Genomic DNA, 13,070 nt, shown 5'->3' with positions numbered 1-13,070 from the left:
TGATAACGTAAATAACTATTAGGCTTAAAGTAATTTTCAAAACATTCGATTTGGAACTGTATTTCTGTTACGCCATTACCCCTGTCTATACTTGACAAATATTCATCATAACAATAAATGACATTTGTTGTCCAGACAAAGTTGTCTAAGCAAAAGCACTAACAATTTTATCATAACGAAGCAATAATACTAATAAATGAGGACTATACCTGATAATTTTTTATTTAGATAACCATTTTGAAGTTTATCATGATAAAAAATTATCATGTATAACCAGGGGGTTAAGGCGCTGGAAAAACCACTTTCCCTCTAACGACGAAAACATACCTCCAGATCTAGCAGAAAACCCGCCGTTTTGGCAACACTGCAGAATACTAACACAAATTATTGTACATACTAATTAAAAGCGCTCTATTAGAAGGTGGAGTTATTTTAAATTAAAAAAAGAAAAAATCTTTTACTATTTTGTTCGTAACAATTGTATGTATTTGTTTTACGTTTTTATACATTAACTTATCATCTTTCTTTTATTAGTTTATTAACCATAAATATACTACTGTACATCACACTGAAAAATGGAAAAAAGAAAAAGAAAAAACAAAAACAAAACGACAGCTAAATTCCGATACAAAATCAACAACAAAACAAAAGTAATGTTGTTGAGCGAGAGCTTAAAGAGAGAGTGCGATTATTTGGTGATGTAAACAAGTTTTATTTTCTTATTGTTGTTGTTCTGTTTTTAATTCAAAACAGAAAAAGAGAAAAGGTTAAGTTTGCGTAAACAAAGCGCGTGCTTTTTTTTAGATTGTGCTTTAGCGGTACTTTTTCTTCTTGTTTAGTGCAATTGGGGTTACCATGGTTATATTAAATCTGTATTCTTAGCTAATAAATTTAAAAAAAACAAGTAAGAGTGCTATATTCGGCTATGCCGAATCTTATATACCCTTCACCTTTGTTGTGGATGCATTATTATTTTTTATAATTAGTATATATGTATGTACATTGCCCACTTTCAGCGTACAGCATCCTAAATTTATCAAGAACATAAAAAACAACAACAACGCCAAACGAAACAAAACACCAAAAGAAAAAACAAAATACGCAAGCCAATGAAACCAACACACGCCCAAACATACGTTTAATTGTACAAAAAACAACAACGCCAAAAGAAACAAAACACACATAGGATTTGTTGCTTTTTTGTCCAAACATACGATTTGTTGCTTTTTTGTCAAAAAAACCAACACACAACCAAACAAACGTTTAGTTGTATAAAAAACAACAACAACGCCAAAAGAAAAAAACACACAAAAAAACAAAATACGCAAAGCATGCTCAACCAAGCATACGTTTTGTTGCTTTTTTGTAAAAAAAACCAACACACAACCAAACTAACGTTTAGTTGTATAAAAAACAACAACAATGCCAAAAGAAACAAAACACAAAAAAAAAAAACAAAATACACAAAACTTGCACATCCAAACATACGTTTTGTTGTTTTTTTGTCAAAGCATGCAATACATTGTGTTTTTTGATGAAATTTTCAGAGGTTGTCTCGGATTTTTGCTCATATCTCCGTTATTTATGGACGGATTTTGCTGATTTTAAATAGCAAAATTCTCGAAAGTATGTCTGACAGAATTGTTGAAGATTTGGATCCTGGAGATATCTGGGGCCTTCAGAAAATTGATTTCAACAGACAGACAGACAGACAGACAGACAGACAGACAGACGGACGGACAGACAGACAGACAGACAGACAGACGGACATGGCTTAATCGACTCCGCTATCTATAAGGATCCAGAATATATATACTTTATAGGGTCGGAAATGAAAAATGTAGAAATTACAAACGGAATGACAAACTTATATATACCCTTCTCACGAAGCTGAAGGGTATAAAAATTAGAAAATTTTCTAGAATATATTTTAAAGTAAATAAATTACAGAAAATAAAAACAATTTATTTTAATAAACTGTAGAGGTATTTAACTGAAAAAACCATTATTTGTTGTGTGTGTAGGTTACCTATAGCAAATTTTCTAAAGGGGGCTGGATTATAAAAGCAAACTTCTAAAGTATGGAAACTAACAACCAACCGCCACCATATTTTATTATAAGGTGCAAATAAAAAATATCAATATAGTTTTGAGTTCGATTATATAAAGATTTATATCTTTCGTTGAATTATTTTATCAGCAGATAAAGTATTTGTAGCTAAAGATAAGCATACTAAACATACATTTTTACTACAACAACAAGCTAACTACAGCTGAGTTCAAAATAATAGGAGCAATAGTTGCCCATAACTTAATAAGGTTATTTTGTTAGTCTGTCAATATTAAAACCATGTAAAAAAGCTGAAAAACCAAATTAAAAATAAATTATTGTGATAGCTTTTATTTCTGTGAATTTTTTTAGTTATTTATTTATTTGTCCATGAAGTGCATGAATCAAAAAATGTAGGAGCTATTGTGATTTACAATAAATTAAAGTGATTAAGTGAATAAATTGTGTGTGAAATAAAAAGCATGTAAATATGAAAACCATATGCGAAAATATTGTAACAATATGTTTTTATATAAAATATTGTTATATTTTAAAACACTGGGACGTGGAAAGTACTGTAGCGAAGAAAAGCGTGAAATATTAGAATTCTTCGAAATCAAGGGAAAAACTATGTATATGTATTGAAATTAAAGAAATGCTATCGTGCTCTGATCAGAAGATTCCTAATGCCTTGTCATACGAAAAAAAGCCGAGACTCGCTGTCGGAAGCTGAAAACATCGAGTCAAGTGACCGCCGAATTCAAAATTAACTTAAACTTCCTTTAAGTGTTGTTACTTTTAAGTGTCGTAGGCGATTGCTGGAGAACAAACTATTCGCCTTACTAACTAAGAAGAAAGCAGCGGCAAGTTTTAGAGAAAGCTTAGATATGGGGATGCTTTTCATACAACGGTGTTGGTACAATACACAAAATAAAAGGCACTATGGACCCAAAAATGTACGTGGAAATATTATGCCGCCATATGCAGTGAGGAATATACCACCTAAATGGGTCTTTCAACAAGACAACGATCCGAAACACACGAGCAAATTGGAGAGTAAAGGAGCGGTTTCGGGTCAACACTGTCTAGGTTATGTCATATGTAGGGATGTTAAGAAATATGTTGCGGAACGAAAACCGTCAAATGCATCTGAATTGTGGTTTGTAGTGCAAGATGGGTGGAATAAAATTCTCATAAAGCGATGTCAGGATTAATTCGACTCTATATAAAAATAAAGCTTATTTATTCTACCAAATACTGATCGCATTTAAAGTTTCTGATAATATTCATAAGGTTTTTCAACTTTTTAAATAGTAAATATGAATCAATACAGAATAGCTCCTATTATTTTGAACAGCAATTTTTAAGATAATGTTTTTTAACTTCCCATTACTTTCTTCTTAAAATCTTTATTTAATTAATGAATTATTTAAATAATTAAATCAACATTACATTACACAAAAACAAATGGAATAAATCATGTTGTTTTTAGTTTAAAATTAACCTTTTGTTTTTTAATAGGTTCGCTTCTATTTTTATGAACACAACTGTATATTGATTCCGAAAAGGTAGGCCGCAGAACAAATTTTGCCGCCTTGTGTAATCTGCATATGAGAAACAAGCTTTTTTTGGCAAGGCTTCAAATCTTGCATATACTCAAAGTGCCCCCACTTTGGGACCCGCCCAGTTTTATAATTACAGATCTATTTATTCTATTTTTAGGCAATTCCGACACTGCGTGGCTTTCGTGAGCAACTGTTTGATATTTATGTGCGTATTTAAAAAAATGCAGTACTTTAGCACTACTATAGAACATCTTTAAGATTTCCTTTAATATATAAATATATATTTTTTTAATAATTTCACAATTTGGAACAGATTTTACACTTTAGTAAAGCCTCCTCCCACCCCATAGAACACATTTTATTCTCAGTTTGCGTAATAAATGTAAAGCAAATATTTTTTTTATTAAAAACTTAGATTGAAGCCAAAAAATAAAGTTAAATTAACAAAATAATAATAAAACTAGCACACGTCTGCAAACAATTTAAAAAAAAAATCTAGAAAAATATAAATGTACAAGGCCGCTTAGCAAAAATAAAAAACAATATACCTAATAATAAAAAAAAAACAATTTGTTGTTGACTGTATAGTTAAGAAAAGTATCTCACATTTTGTTGTACGTTTTTTGTTGTTAATTTTTTAGCTTTTAAATGTTGGTGTTATTGCTGTTTGTGTTGGTGAACTTATAGTTGTGTAGTAGCAGTAGCAGCACTAGAGAGACAAAACAACAACAACAATAATACACACACATGTCAGATTTTCAAAAGTGACACTTGACAAAAACTTATTTGTATTAATATGTAGACTTAATGATAATTTTATACAAAAAAAAAATAAAACCAAATTTATTATATTTCAATTATAAACTACTATATATTTTAAACAAATTTGTATTTATTTACCTACTTTGTTTTTAAATCCATTTTTATTTAATTTTTTTTAAAAATTTTTTTAACATAAATTTTCTTTTTTTTTATATTTATTTAAAGTTTTGTTTTAATTAGCAATTTCTTTAAATTAAACTCACATTTATTATTTTTTTCTAGATTTTATTAGCTGTATTTCAAAACCACATGTTTTTTTTTATTATTTTGCTTTAAAATATACTTGTCTTATACACATAAGTAGAAATATGTATTTTTAACAATCAATAATTTTTTTTAGATATTTTTTCACTTGATTTATAATCATTTGAAAACACGTTTTTTTCACAAAATAAAATTTTAAATAAATATTTTCTCTTCACAATACACAATTTTTTTAGGCAAAATTTTAAAAATGAAACTGTTTTCTTTGTGTAATTTTTTTTTCTAAACAAATAAACACTTTGTAGTAGCAAAAAAAAATTATAAAACAAAAATTAAAATATTCCCCTACTATAATTTTCTTTGTTAAATAGGAGAGAGTACGACGGTGAAAACGTTGTTTTTGCAACAACGACGCCTTTTGTAATGATTATCGTCGTTGTTTGGAAAAAAATGTTCAATTCATTCTGTGTGTACGGCGTTGGCCGATTTTTTATTTTTCTTCACTTTATTTTGTTTTATTTTTTCGACATACATTCGTACATGTGTATGACGACGAGTATATTGTTAATGTGATGAGTTGTTGTATTGATATTTTTGTTATTGTCCCACACAAACATAACAACAACCAGAAAAAAAATGTGTTCTCTCCTTCTTTGATTTTGCTTTGAAATCAAGTCTCTTTTTCAAAACAAAACAAAATACAAATAACAGCAACTAGCGCTATGTTATGGTTTCTCTTTTTGTTGCGTCGTTTATGTAAAGATTTGTTTACTGCAGAGAGTTGTGGTGTGAGCATGAGTTATTGTTTAAAAGGGAGAGTTTTACTTACTAAACTAATAAGAATCACAAGATGTGATGCCAGATTTCCTGATATATCAGCATTTTGCACGATTTTATATTTTAAAAAATATTTCTACCTCAATAATGCTGATTTTGTTATTATTTATTTTATAAGACCAATACATGATATATTTTACTATATATTTTATATAACAGAAGATGATAATTAAAACAAATTCTTTAAATTGTTCTTGATTTGAACAAAATTTAATGAAAAAAGAAAACAATAAATCAAGTTGTTTTATTTTTGTTTTTTCTTTACCCCCTAAAATTTTGTGAATTTTGGTAATGGCAACTAGCTACCACATACATTATTATATAATAGCTCTGTTCAATAACTAAAAGTTGGTACTAGTTAGTAACAATTGTTACTGGAAAAGCGTTCATTAACTCAAAAAACTTTCAAGTAGAGAAAAAATCAAGAGCGTATAAATTTTAGAAAGTGTTCTCTCGTTGCCAACTATTACAAGTTCTATTTGGAACTCGTAATAGTTAGCAGCTTATATTTCAAATGTTTTGTATTATTGTTTATTTATTTACAATTTTATTTTTGTGGTGAAAAAATGTCAAAAAAAGAATTATCAATAAAATTGAAGAAAATGTGAGTATTTATACATTTTAAAAGGAATAAACTAAGAAAATTCTCACGAAGGTGAAGGGTATAAAAACATTCACCATTCACTGTATTTTTGGAGGCATAATTATAACAATATCATGTAATTTCCTCAGCATTTCTAATTATAAATGTTTACACGTGATTTAAAATAAAAATAATAATTTCTTGAATAGGGCCAATTATTTTCTTTTCAGCATCTCAAAGAACTAGAACAAACAAAAGATAAATCTTCACATATGGCAGCACTGAACACGAATAAAAAAATCCACGTTGTTTAGTGCAAAAAAAATAAGAACACAACAGAAATGAGTAAATAGTGTTATTTTCACATTTCTCTTTAAATGACAACCTCTTTCGCTGTCGACCCGCATTATATTTAGTGTGCAATCTCTTAACTTAAGCATTTATTATAAAATAATATCGTTGCTATATTTATTTTAATGAAATCGAATTTATCACAAAGAAGACAACAAGCGAATGCCTTTACTGTAACTGTTTGTTGTTGTTTTTTCTTCTTCTTATTATTTTCTGTTGTCATTTATTGTATACTTTCTTTTGCATTATGTTTTGTAAACATTTCTTTGTTTAAAAATCTCTATCGAAATATGTATGTGTGTGTGTGTGATTCAATCTCTTTCTCTTTTAGTGATTTTGTTTAGTGTGGGGTCTTGGAGCTTTTCATTATTATTTTAACACTTAGAAAACAATTAAAAAAATGTTGAAAATAAAAATAAACAAATAAATAAATAAAAGAGAGCATAATATTTTGTGTACTGTGCTTATGTCAGTTAAATAGTAGATTTTTTAGATTCAAATTTTATTCTATTAACATGCGGAGTTCTTATGCAATTAACACCTTTTTCCTTTAGAGGGCATTAATGGCTCAATTTTTATGATACTATTTATTAGATATTGTTGTAACTACAGCTGTGTTCAAAATAATAGAAGCAATAGTTGCCCATAACTTAATAAGGTTATTTTATTAGTCTGTCAACATTAAAACCATGTAAAAAAGCTAATGGTTGTTACAATGGAATGTAAAAAACAAAAATACAAATAATTATTGTGATAACTTTCATTTCAGTGATTTTTTTTAATTTGTCCATGAATCAAAAAATAGGAGCATTTGTGATTTACAATAAATTAAAGTGATTAAGTGAATAAATCGTGTTTGAAATAAATATAAAAACCACATGAGAAAATATTGCAACATTGTTTTTATATAAAATATTGTTATATTTTAAAACACTGGGACGTGGAAAGTACTGTAGCGAAGAAAAGCTTGAAATTATTAGAATTCTTCAAAATCAAGGGAAAAAGTACCTATATTGAAATTAAAGAAATGCTATCGTGCTCTGATCAGAAAATTGCAAATGCCTTGTCATACGAATTAAAATCCGAGACTCGATGTCGGAAGCTGAAAACATCGAGTCAAGATGACCGCCGTATATTACGCTTTAGTAAAGACGACCTTTCCACGTCAGCAAATAAAATTCAAAATTAACATAAACTTCCTTTATGTGTTGTTACTATTCGTAGGCGATTGGAGAACAAACTATTCACTAGAAGTCCGCGAAAAGTGCACTTACTAACTAAGAAGAAAGCAGCGGCAAGATTTAAAAACCCCCAGGAACACATCAATTGGCCAAAGGAAAAATGGAGAAATATTTTGTGGACTGACGAAAGCAAAAATTGTATTATTTGGTGGAACTGGATTTAGGCAGTACGTTCGACGTCCCCCGAACACACAAAATTAAGTACAGTACTCAAGAAAGGCAGTTAAACACGGCTGCGCGAAAGCATAGATATGAGGATGCTTTTCGTACAACTGTGTTGGTACAATACACGAAATAAAAGGCACTATGGACCCAAAAATGTACGTGGAAATATTGGATAGAGTTATGCTGCCATATGCAGAGTGGAATATGCCACTTAAATGGATCTTCCATCAAGACAACAACCCGAAACACATGAGCAAATTGGTAAAGGAGTGGTTTTGGGTCAACATCGTCTAGGTTATGTCATTGGCCTGCTCAGTCCCCAGACTTGAATCCCAAAGAACATCTTTGGGGGGTGCAAGATGGGTGGAATCAAATTCACCTAAAGCGATGTTAGGATTTAATCGACTCTATGCCTCGCAAATGTGCTGCAGTAATAAAAAATAAAGGATATTCTACCAAATACTGATCGCATTTAAAGTTTTTGATTATATTCATAAGCTTTTTCAACTTTTTTAATAGTAAATATTAATCAATACTGAAATGCTCCTATTATTTTGAACAGCAATTTTTAAGATATTGTTTTTTAACTTCCCGTTATTTTCTTCTCAAAAGCTTTATTTAATTAATGAATTATTTAAATAATTTGGGATTAAATCGACATTACACAAAAACAAATGGAATAAATCATGTTGTATTTAGTTAAAAATTAACCTTTTGTTTTTTAATAGGTTCGCTCCTGTTTTTATGAACACAACTGTACATATAAATAAATTTAAAAAAAATTATTAAATCTCGTGACTTTTTCTTAATGATGCCCCAAATTAAAGAATGTAGGTACCTATATGTTTGTTGTAATACTTCTTGCATCACAAATTTTGTATGACAAGGGAATTATTAAAAATATTCTTTAAATATTTTCATAAACAAAAAAAGATTTGAAAAAAAGTAAACAAAAATAAAAACACAGATCTAACACACATCTCGGAAATTGTACATGCATGCATGACAAAATATATTTATTTATTTGCTCAAGTGTATAGGCAGACAGATACACAGTGTTTAATAACTGAAAAACGAATGTGTATTAAACATTTTATTTTCGTACCTATTGTAATTACGAAATCAATTATTAAAAGCGAAAACAAAGAAATACACGACATTTAAATCATTACTTAATATTGATAACAAAAAATATCGATGAATCTCTACTCATTTGTTTAAATCAAATTAACTTTAGAAATACACAATTTAGAAAATACTCTACGACAGTAGTTTCAATCATAAAAAAATTACCATATGTCAACAAAATGTCAAATAAAAAAATAAGGAAAAAATTCACAAAATAAAATAACAACAAACTAAAAGAAGAAAAAGAAAGAAAGAGTACTGAAAATACTAAAGAAGCAAAACAATAAAAATAAAACCCGAGCTACATATAAATACCTATAAACTTACACACACATCTATAGAGAATGTTTTTGTTGTAAACAGAAACAGAATTTCTCCTTTGCCCCACGAGAAAGTTAAAAAGAGAAGAGAGTGTATTTTGGAGCAAGAGGCGAAGATGAGCAAGCACGGGTGACGTCGGTATAAACGGCTATGACAACAACTACACATCCAAGACAGCCATACGCTAAATTAATGATAATCACACATAATAGACTCGTGACTTTAGTACCAAAACAAACTACTGATGGGTAATAGCAGCACTATACTAATCACTCGACCACGAGACTAGACCGAAACTATGCATACAATACATTATCGTACGGACATTCGTACATATGAACATCCATACATAAATGCATGGGACAGTAGTACTAGTATTTAGTACAAAGCCATGTAGTTAGATGAATAACCAGTACTAGTATTTATTGTACTAGGGTTGTCATTCGAATAATCGAGGGAAAAAAATAATTTTTATTAGAATGAATAAAATGTTTAAGTTTATTGTAAATTAATTTAAACAGCTGATTTTTGTTATTCCACCAAATTGAAAATAAAAAATTTAAATTTTAAAAAAAAATAAAAAATCTGAAACAGATAAAATTATAATTTTTTTGGTGAAAAATGCTATTGATGAAATGGATTTTACAGACATTACAGTGACAAAGATGTATTTTTTTCTAGAAACTTCTGAAAATGTAATTGATTATATTTTGAATGAGCTCGTTGTATGTCGGCGGATTCATCTTCTAGGGTTACAGAACTTGCATATTGAATAACTGGAGTTGAGCAGTAATCTTCAATGTCTCCAAAACCACAAACATTTATTTGCTCATCCAGTGTACTTTCACCAACTGGAGTGCTTTAAGCCCAATATTGGTTGAAACCGCACTGTGAAAAATTTCAAATGGGATTTCGGATGTTTTTTGCCCGAAAATATTGTGTAACTCGTCGTAGAACCGACACATCTTTCTTAATTTATCTGAAATGGAATAATATTATAATTAACGATAAATATAAACATTAAAAACTATTACCTACCTTGTATTGATGTGACGCCTTCGTCGGCTTCAAGCAAGCCAGAACCTGTAGACTTTCTCCAATTCTCAGCATTGTTATAATTTGCTTTAAGATTTTTTACTATCCAACGGATAATATACCAAGATGCATCTAATGCTGCAGCATGCTGTTGTTTCCAAAAACTTTCTGTAAAAGATTTAAGCTGTAGGCTTCTAAAATATTTTCAGATAATTAAAATTCCAATAAAAATACAAATTATTTACAACTTACTTCAAAATCTTGTTGTTCCTGTAGGTATTCCAATAACTGCTTAATTTCGGCATCAGTCCATCTTGTATTATTTGTTTTGCCACGTTTTCTTTTGATTTTCGTATTTGTATTTTCACTCATTTTTTTTTTTAATATTTAGCACACAATTTATGAAAAATTAAATATAAATTATTTTGGCGGTAAGGCAATCAGCTGTTTATTTTTTTGGTAAATCTACCAAGCTTATATACTAGACCTTTTTTCATGGTAGTTGTATACAGAGATGTAACTGATTTTGCATTTCAAAAACTCATGTAACAGTTGCTTAAAAACGCACTTAAATTATTTTAAGTGCGCATTTATTGGCATTTTGCGATGAGTGCCTTGAGGCATGCTTAAGCATTAGAGGGTTAACAAACCTACAAATGTACTTTACTACCAAGAGTGAAAACCGCTAATATTTTAAATAACTCTCCGCATTCCACTTTTAATAAAATACAAATCGATTGACACAGTAATGAATGAAGAACAAGCCGTAAATTATCCTACTGAATTTTTGAATTCATTGGAACCACATGTATTGAAGGTTGGATCACCGACTTTGACCGACACTGTATATTAAAATCGATATCAAGATGCAATATAAAACAGATGTTTACAGCTAGTTTATTATAATTATAAAGTGACTTTTCAGCGCTTAATTTTTGTAAAAATTCAAAGTCAGTCGCCCATTCGTTCTTGGTGTTGACGTTTAAGCAACGATTGGGTAATACCACTTTAAAATCATGCATCGGCATGTTTGATAACGAATGCAAACACTTTATATTTTTGGTTATTCATACATTTTCATCGAAAAAAAATCAACAACACTCAAAAAGACGAAAATTGTCCTAAATATGCGGCTGCTTTTGTTGTTGTGACCATTTGTCAGATGACAGCAACAACAAAGCAACAATAACCAAAGAAAAACTATTTTTGTGTTTAAATTTAGAATTGCAGAGGTGGACAACAAATCTTGCATACACACTCTCGCTCACACTTGTCTGCATAGAATTTCCAACTTAAAATAAAAAAACTAATTCCCAAAAATACCTACATATTGGTTTTTCTATTTTAGTTACTTAAATACATATGTATGTAAATATGAATATAATAATCATATTGTTTCAATTTCAAATTTATACATAGAAATTTACACATGTATATTTCTATGTTTATACAATATATATTAAAAATACATATTCAATCAAATCGAAATACATACGTACAATTCATATTTATCATTTTCAAATTTCAACTCTTTTCATTTATTATTATTAAGTTGTAGATTTTAACTAGAAAAGTGTTGTTAATTAAACTAGTTTTGATAGGTATAACTGAACAAAATAAACAATTTATTTAAACTGTTAAATATCAACACGCAATGATTAGCAAAAAATAAAAATATATTATAACAAGAAAAAGACACATCAACAAAAAGAAACGAAAGAACGAACGAAAAAAAGAAAACACGCGCTTTTTTAGTCTTAGGTCCAAGGTTGCATATAGCTTCAACGCCACACGTTTGTGATTATCGCATTTTTTTCAAGTAATGAAAATCTATTATTTAAACAAACTAAAGTATAGATATCAACAAAAAACAAATGGTTGATAGTGAAAACTTTAGAATATTGTGTAGAAGTGCAACTAAGATGTAAAAACACATACAAATTTAAAATAAATTCAAAATATACACTTTTTACACTAATACATGAGTAAGATTTTTGACAGCAATTGCATTATTTGGGCTCTGATGCAGTGATGGGATTTTTGGCATTATCGAGTGACACACTCGATAATAATTTGGCACTTATTTCTTCATTTCAAATTGTTCCAAACAATCGAATTAAACATTGCTTTAATAATCGCAAAAATGTTTGCATTTCTTTGAATTTATCCAAAGTTGTGAATTTCATATAGTTCTATAGTCAGAAGAATTAGCATTAATTCTACATATACAGTGGTGGCTAGCTAATTAGGGACAAAATTGTTTTTATTGTTAGAAAATATTCAGACCAAATTTCGTATTTTTAGTTCCACCTGCTTCGGCCATATCATATTATTAACTGCGGATGTTCACTGAGGCGGTTCAACTATTTAAACATATCTTTATCCATATACATATGTACCGATTTTCCCAAAATTTTTATTTTTATACAGGATAAAAAAAATATTGATTGAAATACACTGCTTCATCTGATATCAAACTTGTTTACATGTAATAATAATAATGCCCTCAAGCTGAAGGTTCCATCCCAAAATTTCTCGACGATTTTGGCTTGAGGCGATGATAAATGAAACAAGTAACAAAGCTATATTCGGTTGTGCCGAATCTATTACCAAATTATACTTCAAAATAAATATTTTAAATATTTTTAGGTAAACAAAATTTATTTTTTTTCCAAAGTTGTTTTTTCATTTTTTGTAAAAAAAAAATTTTCGAATTGTTTTTTTAATTTTTTTTGTTTTTAATATTTAGCGAAAAATAAACTCTTGGT

General features: G+C 28.9%; 1 protein-coding gene across 4 annotated transcripts in view; it reads right to left on the bottom strand.

The window, feature by feature from the left end:
• Window positions 1–13,070, bottom strand: part of CHES-1-like (Checkpoint suppressor 1-like) — a 61,234-nt gene that overhangs the window by 23,750 nt on the left and 24,414 nt on the right. Inside the window, exon 1 of one of the 4 annotated variants that reach the window (XM_065506957.1) lies at window positions 4,641–5,299. The exons of 1 other annotated variant lie outside the window; for it this stretch is intronic. Coding sequence is in view for 1 of the 3 variants with exons in the window: in XM_065506953.1 (XP_065363025.1) it covers window positions 4,520–4,536 (17 nt within the window). In the remaining 2 variants the exon portion in view is untranslated. Of the gene's footprint in view, window positions 1–4,515; window positions 5,300–13,070 lie in introns of those variants that run through there. 2 more of the 4 variants (XM_065506956.1, XM_065506953.1) reach the window with 2 other exon arrangements.

Source organism: Calliphora vicina, chromosome 4 (assembly GCF_958450345.1).
Source record: "Calliphora vicina chromosome 4, idCalVici1.1, whole genome shotgun sequence".
Taxonomy (NCBI): Eukaryota; Metazoa; Arthropoda; class Insecta; order Diptera; family Calliphoridae; genus Calliphora; species Calliphora vicina.
Note: the sequence above shows the minus strand (reverse complement) of the source record. Positions and strands in the feature narration are given on the sequence as shown.